The sequence below is a fragment of the Myxocyprinus asiaticus genome, chromosome 16 (genome assembly GCF_019703515.2).
Source record: "Myxocyprinus asiaticus isolate MX2 ecotype Aquarium Trade chromosome 16, UBuf_Myxa_2, whole genome shotgun sequence".
Lineage (NCBI taxonomy): Eukaryota > Metazoa > Chordata > Actinopteri > Cypriniformes > Catostomidae > Myxocyprinus > Myxocyprinus asiaticus.
Window position 1 is genome coordinate 19,077,528 of NC_059359.1, and position 22,608 is coordinate 19,100,135.

The 22,608-nt window shown below is 38.9% G+C and overlaps 1 protein-coding gene and 1 pseudogene across 1 annotated transcript; both read left to right on the top strand.

Moving 5' to 3' along the window:
- LOC127454559 (thyroglobulin-like) overlaps positions 1–13,150 on the top strand; it is a 75,037-nt pseudogene extending 61,887 nt beyond the window's left edge.
- Positions 13,151–14,570: 1,420 nt separating this feature from the next.
- LOC127454116 (CCN family member 4-like) lies at positions 14,571–20,312 on the top strand. Its single transcript, XM_051721088.1, has 5 exons — positions 14,571–14,758; positions 16,733–17,009; positions 18,215–18,472; positions 18,646–18,839; positions 19,486–20,312. The coding sequence occupies exons 1-5, from the start codon at positions 14,711–14,713 to the stop codon at positions 19,783–19,785; spliced, it is 1,077 nt and encodes a 358-aa protein (XP_051577048.1). The 5' UTR covers positions 14,571–14,710; the 3' UTR covers positions 19,786–20,312.
- The last annotated feature ends 2,296 nt before the right edge of the window (positions 20,313–22,608 follow it).

The following is a 22,608-nucleotide window of genomic DNA, read 5'->3' on the forward strand; positions in this document are numbered from 1 at the left end:
ATGGAGAAGTAGAGAGACATTACTCACCGCCGGTTTAGATGGTTGTGCTGGTCATAAATGTCCGGGTTGACCGCAATATAAACATAGGCGTTGTCTGATGTGGCATTCTCTCTCCTCTGAAGTCAGATGTGCATGCCCTATTTGCATGGGCACTGATTCCTCAGCAGTGCATGTCAGCTGATAATTCTGCTGGGGAAGTTTAACTGGTCTCCGCGAGTGAATGAGATTGTCAATACGGATGGCAATATCAATTAATTGGTCCATGGTTCTCCATCACGACATGCCAACTCCGATTGCAGTTCAATGTTTAATCCCCTTCGAAACAGCACTTTGAGCGTGTCATCGACCCATACAGTCTGTGCAGCGAGATTGCGGAATGACGGCATATTCGGCGGCTGTTTTTCTTCCTTGTTGGAGTGAGAGCAGCTGATCGCCAGCACTTTTCCCTCCCTCGGGATGTTCAAACACCTCACGAAATCATTGTTTGAAGCTGGTGAATGAAGTGAATTTCGAACCCTCATTAGACCACACGGCAGTAGCCCAATTCAACGCCCTCCCGGTGAGCAGCGAACATACAAAACAAATGCAACTCTCCTCCATGGGATAAAGTGTAGGTTGTTGGCCCATGAACATCGATCATTGCATCAGAAATCTAAATATTTTACATTTAGAAGGTGTGCCATCAAACTTATCTGGGAAGGCGAGTCATGGATTGTCAGTGATGGGATTCAGTGTTGTCGGATTCTCCGCTGGATTTGGTTGAGGTGTCGGCGGAGACGGGTTTGTTGCGGTTAAGTGAAGGTTTTGCAGCGTTTTCACCATCTCCTCTGTCAACTAGGTCAGCCGTTGTAATTGTTGCTGATGAAATGCCAGTACACCAGCCTGAGCAGAGAGTTCGTTGGAGAGCTGAAAGATTGCTGCTGGATCAGTAGGTGGTGAAGTCTTCTGTAACACAGACTCAGGAGAACCAGAAAGTAGATCCATTTGCAGCTTTACTGCAAGGTCACAGAGAATATACAACAGGCAGAGGTCAGTATCCAAAATATACAGCAACGTAGGCAAATCCAATAATCGTGGTCACAAAACAGGCAGAGGGTCGAGGCAGGCAGAAAACAATGACAAAGAGTATTCCAGGAACAGATCAAGGTCAAAAGGCAGGCAGCAGAGGATCAAGATGATAATAACAGGCAGTAGTTCAAACACAGGCAGACTAGAATAGAAAAACGCTCAGAAATGTTAGCTGGGGCAAAAACAGACTTCGCACTGAGCCCTATGTTTGCAGTGCTTAAATAGTCCATGAAATGGGTTACAGGTGCATTGTAATCAGTCCCGCTGAAGATAATGGGAATCGTAGTTTGTAAGAACAGTTAATACTAGGGTGACGGCGCTCTCTTGTGGTTATCTAGGGGAGTGTTCGTAACAATTAACAACAATTACAGAACATGATTACATTTACTGTAGCTTTGTCATTATTTATTGTGAAATTACTCCAGATTATTATTTTTTTTCTTTTCTTAATACTCCTTCCTCTATTGATTTGATTTGCTTATACAATGAATCTTTTCTCGTTATCCAGATGTTTTGTTGTTAGAAAGTAATTATTTAGCCATCATTTAGTAAGTGAGCTACAATGCAAGAAAGCAATTAATGGCTCCTGCCAAGCTTTAAGCTAGCTTGATCTTTTAAGTCAAGATTGAGTTCCAAACAGGACAACTAACTTCCCTGTCTCTTATCACAATTTCATCATATGCAAGTCACCAGCTAATTTCACACAACCTTCTTTATTCTCCATTTTAGATAGTATTACATTTCTTGGTTATAACACTCTGTTTCGACAACTTTTAGTTACTTTTGTGCAAATAAAGCAACAGTTCAACTTTGGACATCCATGGAGACTTTTAAAAATATCTTTTCAGTGTATATAATTTGATTCTGTATTTTATGTTATGTTTATTTATTTTGTGAATGGAATCAATAAAAATTGTCAATAACAAACAATGGACATGTTCGACTAACGTTTGACAACCACAAAATGTCAATACTTTTGCTTTAAATTTATGCAATATGTCTATAATTTTAGATTTTTTAAGTAAACTTCTTTTGCAATACTTTGCTTGAAAGACAGTCATACATTTTAAGTGTGACCAAAGTGTCCAAATAATTTTTGGCACCACTGTACATATAAAATGTGTTTGTCTTGTCTTGTCTTGTGTGGGTGGGGGGGGGTTGTCCCTGTAGTAAGTGCACTGTAAGTCATTTTGCAAAAAAGTGTCTGCCAAATGCATAAATGTAAATCAATAATATTGATAAAAATCTGAATCAGCTGGCCTTTTTAGCTGGACTTCAAAGGGCAAATTACATTCCACACTTTGTCTTTGGATTTTGTGTCCTGAAGTGCATTAAATACTTGTTTTGTTTTTTCTGAATTATATTATAAAGTGTCAGTAGCTCTTAATATAGTTCAGAAATAGAGTGAGTTGAGCTTGCCACATAATCATTAGTGTCAGATATAGTACAGATCAGACCTGACCATCACACGTGACACACCCCTCTGATCTGCTACTACATACACAGCAGCATAGCAACCAAAACAGACATGGGACGCAAAGGGAAATAAGGGAAACTCAATCCTAATTAATACATATAAATGGTTGGAGACGTGGCTTAGTGGTTAGTGCAAGGCAGATGCTTCGATACATTGAGCCATGGTGCTTATGTAGCCGAGAATAGTTTGAGTCTGGCATAATTTCGCAATACTGTTTTTCCCTCTTACCCCAATCATTCATTTCCTCTCATCTCTACACTGTTTCTATCTATAAAAGCGGCAAAAAGTGTCAAAAGAAATACATGAATGGCGCATTCAACCAAAATATGAGTTTACACTCACTGAACACTTTATTAGGAACACCTGTACACCTATTTGTTCATGTGATTATCTAATAAGCCTATCGTGTGGCAGCAGTGCAATGCATAAAATCATGCAGATATGGGTCAAGAGCTTCAGTTAATGTTCACAGTGATGTTCTCAGTGATTTTGACCATGGCATGATTGTTGGTGGCAGATGTGCTGATCTCGTGGGATTTTCATGCACAACAGTCTCTAGAGTTTACTTAAAATGGTGCCAAAAACAAAAAAAAACATCCAGTGAGTGGAAGTTCTGTGGACGGAAATGCTTTGTTGATGAGAGAGGTCAACGGAGAATGGCCAGACTGGTTTAAGCAGACAGAAAGGCTACGGTAACTCAGATAAGCTCAGAAAACACAACACGTCAAACCTTGAGGCAGATGAGCTACAACAGCAGAAGACCATGTTGGGAACTTTATTAGGACCATAACGTTCCTAATACAGTCAATGTAGGTGACTAAGGAATATGTAAGGAACATTTCGTTCAAGATTTCCTCTCATATTCTTAGTGAAAGAATAAAAAAATTCCGTAAGATAATATGCTGACTACATTTGGAAATGTTTTTTTTTTTCCGTTCCATTCGGTCTGGCACACCCTATATGGGTAACCAATGCATTGCTATTGATAGTTTATTATCAAAAAGAATCTTTGCCTTGCATGCATTCATAACAAGGCCCTTTATTTCTGCAGAGATCTTTTCATCATCTGTCCAGCTGTTGACCAACACCCAGTCCAATGTTTACCTGTACCACCTCCCTGAGGACACTGCTCACAACAGGTGCCCTTTTACGCACATTAATTCATACAGCCACAACAATTTTAAACCATTATTTATTTGTTACACACCAGTGCTGGACTATACCATTCATAAGAACACCTATCCAACAAGCACCAATGTACACAATGTTTTTCATGTCAGAGTTGTTGCCTAGCAGTTAACGCATGTGCTCCGACACACTGAGCTGTAGTGCTCATGCAGGCTTGTAAATGTAAAAGTGGCAATAGGCCAGAGAAAAAAAAAGTTTACTGCCTGGGGCTGACAACTTTCAAAGACATCAATGTGTTACGAAGAGCATCTTATGTTATTTTGAAATGACAAAATCGAAATGTTCTATGAGCTTGTTAATTTAAACTGTTTACACATGCATTAACATTGCATTAAGAGTTTGAGAGTTGCTTAATGGCAGTTTTCCAGGTGACTTTGAAACAGTGTGAATGTTTAAAGAATGGTTTATGTGTAAGGAATGACTCTGAACAGCAACCAAAGTCTTATTTCTAAACAACATGCATCATCAGCTTTCAAACACAGTTGCAAAATTGTACAAGGACAAGCTTGAACACAATGGCTTGTTTCAACCTTTCCTGACATTTTTGATGAAGTATTGCTTTTTATTCTGATGAATAGAGCAGCAGACCATCGTAATGCTCTAATCCTACTGCTTGCAGCACAGCAAAAAGTTCTGTTAATCTCTTTCTGTCTACCCCTTCCTCACAGTGTTGATCTGTCAACTCCTATGGATGTGCAATACCTCTTTGGAATTCCTCTTGCCCCAGAAATGCATGACCTCTTCAGCTCCAAAGAAAGAACCCTGCAGATCATGAATTACATGGCAAATTTCATAAAGTCAAGGTATTTTTCTTGAACTGTTTGTGTGCACTGTTGCTTTTTTCTCTTTTTTTCTTTCTTTTCTTTCTTTCTTTTTTTTCAGCTACAGTCAGCTACAATGATTTATATACATTCTCTTCTCAAATATTCTCTTCTCACCAGAGCCGTGTAGCAGCTAATGACTCACAGGCAAGGGCGTAGGTTTGGTTTGAAAGTTGGTAGGAACATTGCAAAAAGGATAATGTTCAAAATGTTGATATTAAGGAAATGCAAGAACATTAGTCCTGGTAATATAGGTGTGGCAGCGGGGGCGTGGTCAAGCATCTCTCCGGAGAGAGAGAAAGCGGTAAGGGCGCTTACACCTGAGTTAAATTATGTCTAACACCTGTCTCTAATTTCAGTGAGCACGGGGAGACCGGCATAAATAGAGCCACACCGCAGCTAGACGAGAGAGCGCCTGGGCACCAGAGACCCGATTGTGAAGCGAAGAGTTTATTATTGCAAAATTGAGAGTTTATTTTGGGAAGTAGTTTGTGTATTTTTAGACTGACTTAGTGAACAACATAAAAGCCCTGAGAGTGTATATCTGCCGCAGAGAGGAAAATAAAAACGCTTACCTGAACCAGGAAATTTGCTTCTCGCCTCCTCCTTCCACTGAGAAGTGTTACAATAGGCAAAAAAGCATTATTTTCTCACACAAGTCTCATTTTGCCATTTCTCTGGCCCACCATGATATATTAGCCTGTTTTTCTCTCTCTCTCTCTCTGAAGAATAAACAGGTTTAGAACTGACCACTATAGGTGTTACACCTGCAGCGGCCAAAATGCCGCCAGAAGTCTCCATCTCCGGAATTCTAGCTTTCCCTTCACGAACTACATTTCTACAAACGATCTGAAACTTATCTGGACACCTTCTGCTCGTCAAGCCTTCGATGATCTTAAACAATGCTTTACGACTGCACCCATTCTCCATCCAGATCCCACTTGACCCTTCGTACTGGAAGTGGATGCCTCTGATTCAGGAGTAGATGCAGTGCCCTTACAACGACAAGGATCGCCCACCAAATACCATCCCTGTGCCTTCTACTCTACATCTAGAAATTACGATGTCGGCAACCGTGAACTTTTGGCCATGAAAGTGGCTTTCGAGGAGTGTAGGCACTGGTTAGAGATAGCTCGTCATCCTTTCCTGGTTATTACAGATCATCGCAACCTGGAATACATTCAGTCTGCTAAACGACTAAATCCCCGTCAAGCTCGATGGTCTCTATTTTTCTCCAGATTTAATTTCACCATTACCTTTCGACCCGGCTCCAAGAACACCAAAGCAGATGCCCTGTCCCGCATTTATGGGTCTACTAACTGCAACAACGCCATGACCCCGATAATCCCACCAACCCTCATTGTCGCTCCCGTACAATGGGACATTATGGCTGAAATCACCCAAGCTCATAATCAAGAACCCAGTCCCACTGACTGCCCTCCTGATAAAGTCTTTGTTCCCAGATCCTTGTGCAGCAGAGTTCTTCAGTGGGTTCATGACTCGGCCTGCTCCGGGCATCCAGGCGCACAAGCTACTTGCAGGTTAGTGCAAAACTGGTTTTGGTGGGAGAACCTAGCATCAGAGGTCGCTGACTATATTAAAAATTGCAATGTTTGTGCCACCTCTAAATCTGTTCGACAGCTTCCGTCTGGTCTCTTTCAGCCCCTACCTGCCCCCCGTTGTCCTTGGTCTCGTATCGCAGTGGATTGTCATGGATTTACCCATCTCCGAGGGTTTCACTACCATCTTAACCGTGGTGGATCGTTTTACTAAGGCCTGTAGATTCATCCCTCTGCCCAAGCTCCCCTCGTCTATGGAATGTGCTGAGAACCTATATCTTCCATTTCTATGGCCTACCAGAAGACATTGTCTCCGAACGTGGTCCTCAATTCACCTCCCGGGTCTGGTCTGCATTCTTCAAATTGCTCAACGTCAATGTGAGTCTAACCTCTGGATATCACCCTCAATCTAATGGACAAGCTGAACGCCTTAAGACCTAGGTAAATTCAGAGCATACTGTCAAATGAATCAGCACGACTGGAGCCGCTTCCTTCCCTGGGCCGAATATGCTCAAAATTCCCTGTTCAAAACAGCCACCGGAACCACTCCTTTCAAGTGCATCCTAGGTTTTCAACCCCCACTCTTTCCTTGGTCCGGGGAATGTCCGACGTACCTGCAGTCGATGACTGGATGTAGCGCAGTGAGGCTATCTGGGATCAAGCACACGTCCACTTACATGCTATTCGCCGACAGAGGGAGCAGGCCAATCTCCATCGGCGGCCTGGCCCCAGCTATGCTCCAGGGCAGTGGGTTTGGCTGTCAACCCGAGATCTTCATCTTCGGATCCCGTGCAAGAAATTAAGTCCCAGGTATGTTGCTCCTTTCAAAATCATTCATCAAATCAATCCTGTGTCCTTCAAGCAACAACTCCCTGCTAATTACCGTGTTTCCCCCATCTTTCATGTCTCCTTGCTCAAACCCGCAGTGCCTCTGAGAGAGGAGGGCTCTCAAGACCCCCAGAGACCCCATCCATTCCTCATTGATGGAGAGGAGGCCTTTCAGGTACACAAGCTCCTGGACTCTCGACGCTGGGGTCGGACTCTCCAATACTTGGTTGACTGGGAGGGCTATGGCCCTGAGGAGCATTCCTGGATGAACTCTGGGGACATTCTGGACCCTGCTCTCATCTCTGAATTCCACAACAATTTCCCTAATCATCCCACTCCCAGAGGTCGTGGTAGACCCTGACGCAGACAACCTCCTCGCATCAGGAGCTGCTCGCGGGGGGTCAGCTCCGTTACACCTGCAGCGTCTGCTATCTCTCCAGAATGCCGCCAGAGGTCTCCATCTCCGGAATTCTAGCTTTCCCTTCATGAACTACATTTTCCATAATCCCCCACTCAGACTGATTACTCATTCACCTGTTTTATATTATCCCAGACTATTTAAATTCTCTGTTTACCTGCATTCAGTGCAAAGTCTTGTTCTGCCTAGTCTGCAATTCTGAGTGTTATTACCTTTCCTGTTCTTACTGTGTTTTTGACTCCTGCCTGTTTATCGTATTTCCCAGCCTGCTTGTGAGTTTTTGGACCTTTTGCCTGTTTATTGGATTACCCCTCTGTCTCTCGGATTTACTTGGTTTGCATTTCTTGGACTGTCTCCTGTGTACCGGACCCTTGCCTGTTTTGTCATTTATCCTTTTATTTGCTACTTTGTTGTACTGTTCATATGTTTATTAAACTGCACATGGATCTTAACACATCTGCCCCGGCATCTTCGCTACAATAGGGCTGAAAAATGTTATATGTAATTTGTAAACTTGTTGGATTATGTGTCAATGATATGTTATGCATAGTGTTGGGGTAACACGATAAAAGTAACATGTGTTACGTAATCAGATTACTGTTTCGAGTAACAAGTAAAGTAACACAATATTTTTTTATTTTAGACTATAATATCGGAGTTACTTTGTGAATAAAGTAACGCGTTGCTTTTGTACACCTCTACTGTCCCTGTATTGCAAGAAATCAAGAGTAAAAGTGTGCAAACTTCAGGGAGGAGACTTAGTGCATGATTGGCATTGTATTTCTGTAGAGTGTGAGGCCAGAGGCTATTTAGCAGAAAGAGACGAGTCACTTCTATTTAAATGAATGGGAGAAACTGGAACACCCAACCAAGAAGATCTAGCACCCAACAGCGTGATGAGAGGTCAGCAACATTCTCACTTAACAACTTACTAAAAACCGACAGCCTGAATGTCAATACAGTACAATACAACCTACTGTACATTCTATATATACTATATATACTTTTTTTATTGAATAATGTGTATCTATATAGTGTGTATTGTATACTGTACAGTGTATGTTATTATTTGTATATTGTGTTGTGTGTAATTATGTGTATATTAGACTTTAAATTGTGTTGTGTTAATTTGATGTTATTGTAAATTGGTATATGTCTCATCACTGTCACGACTGCTATGTTGATCGGAACTGCACCCAAGAATTTCACACACCATTGCACTTGTGTATATGGCTGTGTGACAATAAAAGTGATTTGATGATTTGATTTGATTTGATTTGACATTCGGTTGAGTGAAACGCAATTGATTCATGTGTTTATACACACTGCATTAAAAAAATGTGTTAAATTAAATTAAGCGATTAGGCAGAGGGATTATAAGACTAGTCTTCCACTGGCCACGATATGATATACAGGGTGAAATACTTACTTAATTCACAGCCGAGAATGGGATGAGAAAAGCTGAATTTGGATCAGTGACTCCAAGCAACGTTCTACATGGTTTGTGTATGCAGAGAAAATGTCTTAGTTTGTAAAAATATTCTACATTTTTGTTTTATAATAAACAAGTAGTTTGATTCATGAAACAAACCGTTTTTATGACATTTTGGTAGCATTAAAAATGAATCCAAGTTGTATCAACATGTGCCTTTGAAGTTGTGGCATCTGTACACATCGTGGATCAACTCTAAACAAGCATGCACTGAGATGACTTAAGTGAAAAATATTAATTTATTCAGCAGACTTATTCCTTGAACATGTTAGTCTGGCATTCCCCACTGAATTTTATCCTGACTTTTGAAAAACATCTTAAGGTGACTGACATTGTCAATGGACACATCACATGATGACAGATATGATGCAGGTTTAAGTTTTGGACTTTGCTGCTTAAGGTAAGACAGTGGCTATTCTTCATTATTCATATTGCCTGCCATGTTGACGGAAAAACAAATCATGCATATTCATATTACTGATTATTATAAATATGACGTGAAGACATACTTTCTAAATATCTGTTTACTATGTTGTTTTGACATGGGTGTTGTACAGTAGTTAGCATGATCTGTAATGTCTCTTGTATGCAATGCATGGCTTATTTGTATGGAATGCATAGCATAGCAGAAGAGAAAGTGGCTGTGAGAAAAATTTGACGTAAAAGTTACGTAACGCTTTACTTTCCATAAAAAATAACTTTTTAATTAAGTTCATTTTTTAAGGAGTAACGCAATATTCTAACGAGTTACTTTTAAAAGTAATGTTACCCAACACTGGTTATGCAATTAATCTGTATCAAAATCAAATTCCAAGTCTATTTAAATCTTAAATTGTCTTCAATTAGATCTACATCAAGAAAACTGTGCATTATCCAGCATTAAACAAATAGAAATCTAAACAAAGGGTGGGCTAAATTAAAAAGCTACATGTTCAAAATGACTTCTCAAGTGAGACAAATTATGGATAGAATGGAGCATTGACACCACTTTACATTTTTCCCCACTTTCTGCTTTCCAACTCCCCTCATTCTCATAAAATCTTTTATCATATTGCCACCCCGTATATTTGCAGTAATACTAACATCTTAAAATCCTGCACCTCTAATCCACCCCGTTACCCAGACAGTCATTCAAATTCAAAGCTGTCTTCCTAAAGAGGGCGCTTGCCGGCCGTAAAAGCAGAATCCATTGGACCGTATGCAAAACTCAGGACGTTTTTTTACTTAGACAGAAAACATTTGTATATGAAAAGTATGCTTAATTAAATCTATTATTTTTAATGGTTAGACCTATGATACAAATGGAAATCCACCCTTGCAGTCTCCAGAAAGTGATTTAAAAAAAAAAATGTATGCAGTAATCACAAACAACTGTGATTGGTGCATCCTGACAATTGTCTTTGAAAAATGTTTTTTAAGTGTGAATAATGAAACTGAGAAACTTTAATAGTCATTAAAATGAAAATAAAAATATAGTATGAAGTTAAAGTGTTTTTTATATTAGGTAAAATTGCCCAAATGTTGATCTAGATACTTCAGATTTTCTGAAAGTTGGTAGGGACATGTCCCTATCATCCCTACCTAAATCTATGCCTATGCTAATGGTGACACAGGTTCCAGTCCAGCTTGGGTTATGTCCTGATTCAACCTCTCCTCTCTCCCATAACTTCCTGTCCCTGTTAAATGGAATATAAAAACGATAGAAAAATAGTATAACAAAAAAATTATCTTCTCAAATATTTTTTTCTTGAATCTTCTCTTCACAGAAACCCCAACCTGCCTCTTGCTGCGTCTAGGACATTTTTCAGTATGTTTTTGCACCTGTGGCCTCAGTTCATGCCTCACCCTGGTGGATGGGGCTTTAAGGAGCTGTCCCTCATGCTCAGTAACTGCAAGAATTTCCAGTGCCCTCAGCATTCATTCTGGTCTCAATACTTCCCTGCTCTGATCAATTCCACTGGTTAGTACTACTCAACACATCCACACATATTTCTGATGATCTTTGCAATTGATAGATCAGAGTGATGTTTTTCTCTTAAGCCAAAATTAAGACAACAGGAGGACGAGGATGAAGGGCTTAAAAAGAGTTGCTTTTATTAAAGCTCAAGCAGGCCCCAAATCTTTATACAAAAATGAAGACGAGAAGAGAACTGATCTGCAAAACAACAGCTGTGTCTTATACTCCTAACTAGGGCATGACCAAGGTCACACAAAACTTGAGCGATGCGCCTGCTAATCTTCAGGCACACACACATACAGAAACAGTCAAGACAAGGTCAGTACACGAAAATCACATGAAGAAGCTAAAATCTCTCTTTTATACAATTAACAATGATTGAATTAAAATAGAATCAAATGGTTATAGAATAGCTGATGTAATAATTATAACAGGAATAAATGCAGTACAATATAAATGACTATTCTCCGAGAGCCGGGCCATGTGAATGGTATAAAGTTCTTCTGAACCCAAACGATTGATTATTTTTAGAAACAAAACAATACTTACATACTTTTTAACTACAAATGTTTGCTTCCGTACATCTCTGTGATGTGCGCTCATGAGAGGGATGATGTAAGCTCGTTAGTAAGGTCATGCGTGGAGGAGGAGGCAGGAAGCGTGTCATTGTTTACAAGAGAAACTTACACAGATCACAGACCAAGCGCTGTTCACAAACCAAAACAATTTCAAAACAATATAAAATAAAATAAATCATTTCCAAATAATAATAAAAAAACATTACTGCAGTAAATAACCATCCTTTATTTCGGAGCAATGCTGTTGCATTATCTACTTGTGCTTTTTCTTTAGCAGAAATATATAGGCTATATGACAGGCAGGAATTCAAGCCACACAAGTTGTAGTTAGTGAAACCAAGTGCGAGAGCGTTTACTGAGATTCACAGGATTTACAGAGTTTATACAGTGAGATCAATGGTACAGGTGATATCACAGAAGAGGAGCTTCACAAACTGAAGAAGAGGTAACAGGCAAAACAGCAGGGTAAGCACTAAACATATATTGACGAAGATCAAGAGCAAATACAGACAGGTAAATAAACACTGCGTGAGAGCAGCGTGGTCAAACTAGAGTCCTTTGTGTGAGACTTGACAGTGAAGTGGCATGAAGGTGAGTTATTTATGCAGGCAGTGATGAGCAAGTGAATTGAGTGCAAGTGCGGTGAATTAGAAATCGGGTGATGAGGAGCGGAGCACTGAGGGAGGTGCAGAGCCCGAGGGAGGCGTGACAATGACAAAGTTTTCACACATACCTGAGTTCGCTGGAAAAACAGCACGGGCACAGCCGATGAATTCAGATATCGACCCTTTCGATGGTCTGAAATCCTCAGGGGTAAAATGTTCACTGCACACCCTCCAATATTTGAGAGAATGTAAGGGTGTACTGATATCCAGGTTTAGCACGATAAGCCAGAGCTTCAATCGCTCATGATCATGTATAGGCAATCGATGAAAAGTTCATATTTTTCCCACCGTGCATTTTCTCTGGGGTTTCTGAAGGTTGAAGCATCCAGGATACACACGCCAAACAACACTTATACAAATACAAATCTACAGCAAAGACAATTGAACTTTTTTACAGCGCTCCTTCTCTTGTAAACAATGATGCGCTTCCTGGCTTCTCCTCCACGTGACGCGTGACCTTACCAACGAGCTTACGTCATCCCTCTCATGAGCGCGCGTCACAGAGATGAACGGAAGCGAACATTTGTAGTTAAAAAGTATATAAATATTGTTTTGTTTCTAAAAATAATCAATCGTTTGGGTTCAGAAGAACTTTATTTGTCAACTGGAGTTGTGTGGATTATTTTGATGCACCCTAAATATGCATTTTGGACCGTCAAAAAATGGAGTACATTCACTTGCATTGTTTAAAGGAGGAGGCTTGAAATGAAATCCTAAAAATCTTAAATTCTGTTTTGATGAAGAAAGAAACTCAGATACATCTTGGATGGCCTGAGGGTGAGTAAATTATCAGCAAATCTAAATTTTTTTATCATTTGGTGAACTATTCCTTTAACTATTACTAATCACAGTTTGTTTTTTGGCCAGTATCCACTGTATATGCTTATAAACATGTACTAAATATTTGCACACTTTTGCACCTGTTGTTACTTACTGTAGCAAAACGTGTAAATCTGACTTTACAGCCAAACTTTCTTGTGGGACTTCAGTGGGAGATGCTGGAGGTATTCAAACTCCAACACAAGGGCCGATATTGCTCAAAGATACCAGCTTTCTGACTCCAAGCAAACCTAAATCTGAGAAAGATGCTTACAGTTAGAATCTCAAAGAGTTACAGATTTCCTTCTGATTTCTATTCCAGAGCCAATCTCAGCAGTCTGACGTCATTTCTGAAGTTCTGTCCGATGTTAATGTATTGTGATTATGAATCAGTGTACACTCATAGTAGGATTCAATCAATAAACTGCATTGAAAACACTTCCTGTTTTCTCTTCACTGTGTTAAATATTATTTCTTACATGTTAATTAACTTAGCCAAGTATCTTTAGAGCACTGAAATGTATTTGTTAATAATTAAGGTGGTGATTGAATGCTAAAATGATGGCATCAGAAAGGCATGTGTAATAAAGTCTAACCAAAGTGAAGGGAGAACTTGAGTAATCCTGACCATTTCGCTTTTTGCTAGTTTCCAGATGATGTTACAGGATTTTGTGCCACTGACTGAGGGCTATACTGAGATTCTAGTTATCACTTTATAATACGTGTCCTTTCCTCGTTGTCTAGAGTAGGCTATTCTGTTCCAGCTGTCTGGACACTTTATTAGAATGTGTATTTTGACATTTTTGAATTACTACCACACGAACTATAAAACAAAGTTGCACATTCTGGTATAATGGCTGAAATACTAATGGTTTTCCACTGAAAGTTCTTTTAGTTTGTGGCATAGAAGATTAGTAGTTTCTGTTTGGTGCATCAACAACCTAGCACATACTTCAAGGTTTTAGCCAAACAATAACATCTCATAAAAAAACTTGAAAAATGATGTTGATATTTGCACTTCTGAAATATTTTACACATGACAAGATCTTGGCCATATATATGAGCTTCAAAAATTATACAGTTTCCCCAAAAGAAAATAATATGCATCTCAAACTAAAAACGAACTAACTAAAATTATTAGCAATGTATTTGTGAATATATTTCAGTTGGCTAGTTCTTTGTATTTTATCAGTGAAATAGAATTTAAAAGTAGAAAACAGCATCTTTTTGTTTACAGCAGCATCTTTTTGTTTACACACATGTTCATATCCTGGCATATCCGCAGGAGGAAATGGTCTTAATTGGACACAAAGTTCTCTGTTCTTGTCCAACTGCTCTTACCTTAAATTCTTGGCACTCCTTGTTATGGTTTCTGATTACATGTCCAAATGTCAAGCACTTAGGACAATATGAGTAACAGGGGAAAAAATGCTTTCAGGTCTTGACAAACTGCTTGACAAATCTTCTCAAGGAATACCTGAAATTTCAGCATAAATGTCTTGGGTCACACATCACTTGAAGTGATACTTGACATGTCATGCAATAATTATGTCAATGCCAAGACATAAGTCAATTTCTTAGCCATTCAGATGTTTCATCCGATTCATCTCTCCCTTGAAAAGTAAACTGGAATGAACTGAAGGGAAACCTCCAGCAAAATAAATAAATAAATAAAACACTGACACACTGACGTAAGGCAAGACACGAGTAACACAGACAGAAACATCTGCGAGTGTGGCACTGAACACACTTGTCTGTGGGGGAAACGAAATGTGCAGCGGATTGTTACTGTAACAAACAACATTTCTTGTTTCAATGTATTTGTCTCAGGAATATAGTGATGTGGAGACTCCTGTCGTGGATGTTTGTGACAGCCAGTTTGCATCAGGTGAGAGGTCTTATATTGTCATGACGTAATTACGAGTTTACTAATTAACCCAGTTGAGGGAGATTTTCACAATAAAACAAAGAATATTTCTAGAAATATAAAGTGGTCAATGTGGCTGCTCCAGTCATTTAAAAACTAAGCGATGACGTTGTTCATCACAGCACGAGACACCAGGAGGTCGCTGATTCTTGGAAAGTTAAGGGCTGTTCACACCGAATACATTTTTATGAAATATCGTTTATCCATTGTTTGTCTATGTAAACAAGTGATAAACGGACGACTTTGACAGCTGCTCCGCGTCCTACTGTTGTTGTTGTTGTTTTTTCAGCATCTCGTGTAGGAGCGCTGCGTTTTTTTTTTTTTTTTTAATAGAACGTCAAATTTTAAAAACGCGAGACACCTGTGTTGTGTTGTGTTGTATTAGTTGCGTTCTATTCGTTGCGTTGTCTAGCATTTTAACGCAGAAACCTGTTCGGTCTGAACGGCCCCTCAAACTGCTCGCAGTGCCAATTTGCCACGACACATACCAAGGCTGCATCCGAAAACGTAGGCAGCTGACTTGCTGACTTGCTGCCTTGCTGCCTAATCAGTTAATGGCTTAACTGGCATCTGGTTTGAATGAATAGAACGCTTAAGTAAACTGGTCTCCGAACAGTTTGAAAAGCTACTTATTTTCATCCTACCTCCTAAGGCAGCATTTTCCTGGTTTCAGACCAGTTTCATTAACGTGCCAAATCCATAACTCCCATTAAATGCTCACCTGAAGGGAAATTTGCTTAACTTAAAGGAATATTCCGGGTTCGATAGAAGTTAAGCACAATCCACAGCATTTTTCATAATATTGATTACCACAAAAATTAATTTTGACTTGCCCCTCCTTTTCTTTAAAAAAAAAAAAAAAAAGTACAAATCTGGTTTCCATTGAGGCACTTACAATGGAAGTGAATGGGGCCAAAACGTAAACGTTAAAATACTCACTGTTTCACAAATATAGCCACAAAACATAAACAATATGCATGTAAACATGATTTTAATGTGATAAAATCGCTTACTAACCTGTATCTTTCTGTGTAATGATATAGCCAATTTTACAGCTTTATTGCCATGACAATGTAATGTCAACAAACCCTAATATGACTGTAAAATTTACAATTTAAACATCTTTACAGCTCAAATAATACATGTTTTAACAGAATAATTAATGTAAGTGCTTATATAAAATTATAAGCTTCACATTTTTGCCTTGAAACCCTCCAAAAATTGGCCCCATTCACTTCCATTGTAAGTGTCTATCAGTAACATCAATTTTTGCTTAATTTTGTTTTTTGTTTTTTGTTTTTTAAGAAAAGGACGGAAGAGTCCAAATTATTTTTTTGTGGTAATCAACATTATGCCACAAACGCTGTCAATTGAGCTTAACTTGTATTGAACACAGAATATTCCACATGGCTGTTTAATCATTTAGAACATAAAAAACGTTTGTGGATATGCTGAATATCCCAGGACAGGAGACACAAGATGTGTGAAAGTTGTGTTTGCAAATGTTGTATCATACCTTAAAAAAATGTGTAAATGATTTCTAATGAAATTTGCTATTAATATCAGCTATTTATTGTTGTATTTTTTATCTTAATTTACAGCATGATTGTTTGGTGACATTTTATTAATTATGATAACATAGGAAGTGTTTGCTTTATGAAGCAAAATGCCATGCGTAATGCATATTGCATGGTTCTCTATTTGTATCTGTCCAAATTAGCTCATTTATTGTATACTGGAGTCAAGTAATCCTGTTACATTTTCAATGTATATTATAAATTGATCCAATGCCTTCTTTACAATGAAGTTCTTGGGAACCTATTAAAAAAATAAGGACCCAAATTTACTGTAGTTTCAAAGCAAAGCCTATGCTGCCCCACTGCGGCTAAAGTTGGCATGTATTCTTCATGTTTCTTCCTCTTCTCTCTCACACAGGCCAGTTCCCAAAACTCCACAGACTCTCCTCTTATGACCACAGATTTGGACCCTTATAACCGGAATCGATACTGCAAATGGCCCTGTAAGTGCCACAAGAGTGCCCCTGTGTGTCCACCCGGGGTCAGCCTGCTGACAGACGGGTGTGACTGCTGCAAGGCCTGTGCCAAGCAGGTGGGGGAGACATGTAATGAGAGAGATACCTGTGACTATCATAAAGGACTTTACTGTGACTACAGTGCTGACAAGCCAAGATACGAAAAAGGAGTGTGTGCATGTAAGTGACTCCACGTATTGTTGTTCAGCCAGTCAGCCATTCATTAATTCAACGTATTCACCCAAATTAAATTATCAGTTTATTAATGCCTTGTTGTGAAGTCTGTTTTGAATGTAAATGCATTCCATGCAATCTGTTGTGATTAAACGGTCTGATTTAAAGGAATATTCCAGGTTCAATGCAAGTTAAGCTCAGTCGACAGCATTTGTGGCATAATGCTGATTACCACAAAAATAAATTTAGGCTTGGTCCTTCTTTTCTTTTAAAAAAACAAAAATCAAGGTTACAGTGAGACACTTACAAGGGAAGTAAATGGGGCCAGTCCGCAAATGTTAAAATACTATTTCAAAAGCATAGCCACAAGATGTAAACAGTATGCATGTTAACATGATATAAGTGTGATAAAATCGCTTACTAACCTTTTCTGTGTAAAGTTAAAGCCAATTTTACACTTCATTGCAATGACGATGCAATGTCAACAAATCCTAAAACGATCTATAAAAATGACAATTTAAAGAAATTTACAACTCAAATAATGCCCAAGTTTTAACAGAATAATTAATGTAAGTGTTTTTATACAATTTTAAGCTTCACATTTCTGCCTTTAATTGGCCCCATTCACTTCTATTGTAAGTGCCTTACTGTAACCTTGATTTTTACTTATTTAAAGAAAAGGAGGGGAAAGCAAGTTGAAATGATTTTTTTTTGGTAATCAACATTATGCCACAAATGCTGTCGAATGAGCTTAACTTGTATTGAAACCAGAATATTCCTTTATATCTTACATATCTTAACTTTGAATTTAATTAGTATTAATATATGTCTAATTTCCAGGCATATACAGTCTGAAACACTAGTGAAAATGCTTCTATTTTACATTTTTCTAAATTTGTTTATTTGTAGTTTTAAATAAGGTTTAAAGTTCCAGATTTCCAATGTGATCTCTCAGACTTTTTGACCCCACTGTATATTCTGCAAATTCAGTGTAGTGTAAATATAAATTATCACACTGTGCTTGGAATCAGAATATTGTGAATTACTTCAGATTGTGCTACTCTGTGTTGCTATGATATAAGGCTTGATTGCATATAAAAGTTTAAAGTTTATCTGCTTTCAAAGTATAATTTCGTCTATAGTTATGCTTGGTCTATATAACAAATCACCCATTTCTATATGAAGACAGTGCTATCCGTTCTATGTTTCAGTTGTTATGGGAACAGGCTGTGAATATAACGGTGTAATCTACCATAATGGCAAAAGCTTCCAACCCAATTGTAAGTACCGTTGTCTCTGTGTAAATGGGGCGATTGGGTGTGTGCACCTCTGTACTGAGTCCCAGCCACCCCGGGTATGGTGTCAGTCACCCAAGCGAGTGAAAATTCCAGGCCAGTGCTGCGAGAAATGGATCTGCGAAGAGTCCCGTAAACCGCGCAAGACCAACCCAAGACATGCCCCTGAAGAGGGTGAGTAGTGTTATGTAGTGATAAACATCCATAAAAAGTTCATACAATTTTTCTTATTGCACTTGCATTGTTTTAAGTTAGTCATCATATATTGTCGCCACCATTGTTGTTTGTGTGAATGAACTGAATATTCTCAAACCCCTTTTTTTTTTTTTTTTTTTTGTCTTTTACAGTGTCTCTTACCACCAATGATATTTGGGATAAAAATTGCATTACCCAGACTACCCCATGGAGTCCCTGTTCAAAGACTTGTGGGCGGGGCATATCCATGCGCATTTCTAATGACAACGCTGAATGTGTGATGGAGAAAGAGAGTCGACTGTGTAATCTCCGACCCTGTGAGGTGGACATCACCAAGCACTTTAGAGTAAGAATGTTATTCATTCATGCACTCATTCATTTCACCTTCTCACATCATTCTTGCTGGTAGCGCTCATCACTTTCTCATCTTACATTAATTATTTTCACACAGACCAATATTTTATTTATTTGCTTGTTCACTTACTCATTGATTGACTGATTGATCAACCCAGTCTCATGAATATGTTTACATATTTTACGAGTTGGCTATTTCGTATGATTTCATCATACGAGTTAATTTGTATACATTTGTACGATTTCATCACGTGCAAATGCACAGATGTCTAATGCGGATGTAAGCATGATTTTCGCACACAAGGCGTTAAGGACATGCTTATTAATAATATGCCCATACCCAAACCCCTTATCTAAACCTAACTGATCAGTAGAGTGTGTAAACATGATAGGAAGCTGTTGTGTGTGACAGAAGCAAGTAATCGTATTAGATGGAAACGATGTCCAGTGATGTCATTGGTTGTAGTGAAAGTCATACGAATTCATACGATTGCAGTCATACGACATCATACGAATTAGCCAAATTTAGAATAGTTGTATGAATCCTTACGATTGAGTGTGTAGGATCGATTGATCGATTAAGTATTGTTAGAAGTTTAAAGTTTCATCTCTAATTCATTGTCATAACTGTGGCTCAGCTGGGTAAAAAATGCCTGAACATCTATCGTGAGCCAAAGTTTCAGAACTTTACCATCTCAGGCTGCGTCAGTAAGAAGTCGTATTGGCCAAAGTACTGTGGAGTCTGTACTGATGAGCGCTGCTGCATCCCCTACAAGTCCAAGACCATTGAGGTGGAGTTTGAGTGTCCTAATGGATCTGTCTTTACCTGGAAATACATGTGGATCAACGCCTGCTTCTGCAACCTCTCCTGCAGGAATCCAAATGATATCTTTGCAGATCTGGAGCAATACTATGAGTTCAATGAGATTATTAACTAATACATTAACAAAGAATAAGATACAATCTTAAGAGTTGAGATAGAGTCTATCAAAGTGCATCCATGCTCATACTGTGACAGTATCAGTGATTCATTGCTTCACTTAATTCATATGCTTTATGGTACAGAAAAGACACTGTTACACATATTGAGATGACTTGTAAGAGGAAATGTTTGTTCAAACTGAAGGACATTATGGTACAAGATGATTTCTTATGGATGTATGAATGAATTCAATGTATTCAATTTAAAAAGTCCTGGGACTTTAAAAATGTCCTGTGGCCTTTTTGCTACAAATGTACAGTAAAGACTATGCAAAGATTCTTTAATCTTTCAAATTCTTTACAGACTGTCCACATTAAATTACATTTTTGTTACATTTTATATATTTTTTGCTTGGATATGCAAAATATGTTACAAATATTTTATTCGAATGATATTTATGGCTCTGTCATGTATATTTGTATGAAAAACATACTAGAGAAATGACATTTAACTGTTTGTTATTCAGCTATATAATTGCCAAAAAGTCTCAGTTGTTGCTATTCATACTTAATTGATGAAATATTGCAAGAAATGTATCTTTTTGATAAAAGACTTATGCATATCTTAATGCTTTTGTTTGTACTTATTTACTGTTGTATTTTGTTACTTGGTATAAATTTATCAGCAATTTCTGTGAAAGAGCAGTGGAAGCTGTGAAAGCTTTCAGTTTTCCTTGTTACCAGTATAACATAGTATATTTACATTTGCACTGTCGCCTCACAGCAAGATGGTCCTAGGTTCTAGTCCTGGCTCAACTGGGTCTTTCTGTGTGGAGTTTGCATGTTCTCCCTGTGTTCATGTGGGTTTCCTCCAGGTGCTTTGGTTTCCCCCACAGTTCCAAAAAGACATGCAGGTTAAGTTAACTGGAGACCCTAAATTGCCTGTTTGGGTGAGTGAGTGTGTGAATGTGTATATCTGTGTGTGTTGCCCTGTAATGGATTGGTCACTACCCGCAACCCTGCATAGGACAGTCGGCTATAGAAGATGGATGGATGAACTTACAAATGAGGAACATACTGTAGCAAGCAATTTGTCAAACAATATCTGCAATATCTCACTGCCAAGTTCTCAGAGTAGCTGGAGAAGTATAGAAACTTCCACAGAAGAAAGACTGACTGACCAGGAAAGTTTTTTTATTTATTAAACTGAGCAGTAAGTGCAATTACTGTGGATTGGTTAAGTACTCATGGAATAGATGTAATTTTAGCTGGTTCTTGAATGTTGTGTGGAGGTTGGAAGCTCATTCTACCACAGAGGAACAGAGAAAGTGAAAGATTGAGAAATTGACTTTGTGCCTCTTTGCGACGGAACCACCAGGCGGTGCTCATTCATTGACTGCAGAGAGCAAGTTGGGAAATAGACCTGAAGGAGGGAATTTAAGTAAGAGGGTGTTGTTCCGTTGGCTGTCCTGAAGGCCAGAGTCAAAGCCTTGAATTTGATGTGGGTAGCTACAGTAGAGTACAGTAGTCAGTGTAGTGGAATCAAGAGGGGAGTGACATGAGCCCTCTTTGGTTGATTGAAGATCAGATGCACTGCTACATTCTGGACCATCTGCAGCAGCTTAATCATGCTACCTGGAAGGCCGGCCAACAGAGAATTACAGTAGTCCAGTCTTTAAATGACCATAGTTTGGAGCAGGAGCTGCACAGCATATTCAGACAGGAAAGGTCTGATTTTCTGATGTTGTAAAGTGCAAACCTGCAAGACCGGGCGGTTGATGATACGTGGATGGTGAAGTTAAGCTGGTCATCAATAACCACTCCCAGGTTCCGGGCTGTACTGGCTGGCTGTAGTGTAGTTGAGCCAAGATGAATAGTGAGATTGTGGTCAACAGATTGGTTGGCTGGGATCACAAGGAGGTCTGTTTTGGCAAGGTTGAGCTGAAGGTGGCGTTCCTTCATCCAGGTTGAGATCTCTGAGAGGCAGGCAGAGATACGAGCTGAAACGGTGGGATCCTCAGGCTGGAATGCCAGGTAAAGCTGCATATCATCTGCATAGCAGTGGTAGGAAAAACCATGTACCTTAATGATCAGTCCAAGAGATGTATTGTAGATCGAGAAGAGGAGAGGTCCAAGCACTGTTCCCTGAGGAACACCAGTGGTTAGCTGGTGTGACTTGACACCTCTCCTCTACAGGAGACATTGAAGGATCTGTCTGTAAGGTATGACTCAAACAATCCAAGTGCAATTTCTCTGATGGCCATGTTGGAGAGAGTGGACAGGGGGATCTGGTAGTTCACTGAGTTGAAAGCAGCAGACAGGCCAAGAAGGATGAGGACAGATGATGTGGAGTCTCACCAGTCACAGGGTTTCAGTTACTGTTTATTGCAATTCTCATATAATATTGGATGTATTTTAACTATATTATGTTGTATTTTAATATAATGGAGAATTTTACAGCACCACACTCAAGTCATGGGAGATTTTTCACTATTCAGCTAATAAATCATTTGTAAAAATACAAGCATTTATAAATTTCAGAGTGATAAACATCATACAACGAGAAATACGATTTACTCACAGTTTTATTTTCTTAATACAATTGTTAGATACACAGTCATCAATATTCAGAGACAATTACAGTAGTCTTGTTTAGCGATAAAAGGTCAATATTCATAACCAAACAGATATTACATCAAATGTTTAGTAGACAACCTCAGTATACCAGCAAACTGTCAGAAGTATAATTGACATAACGTATTGAAATTATATGCAAATAATTGTTATGTATAAAAAATCCCTGAAAAATTAAGTCATAGTTTCCTTCCCCCCCCCCCCAA

Bases quoted from the DNA above. Each gene is read 5' to 3' on its own strand.
- LOC127454116 (XM_051721088.1), top strand. From the start codon at position 14,711: ATGTGGAGACTCCTGTCGTGGATGTTTGTGACAGCCAGTTTGCATCAG. The intron at 17,010-18,214 runs GTAAGTGACTCC...TCTATGTTTCAG, and splicing joins CGAAAAAGGAGTGTGTGCAT to TTGTTATGGGAACAGGCTGT. The intron at 18,473-18,645 runs GTGAGTAGTGTT...TGTCTTTTACAG, and splicing joins AAGACATGCCCCTGAAGAGG to TGTCTCTTACCACCAATGAT.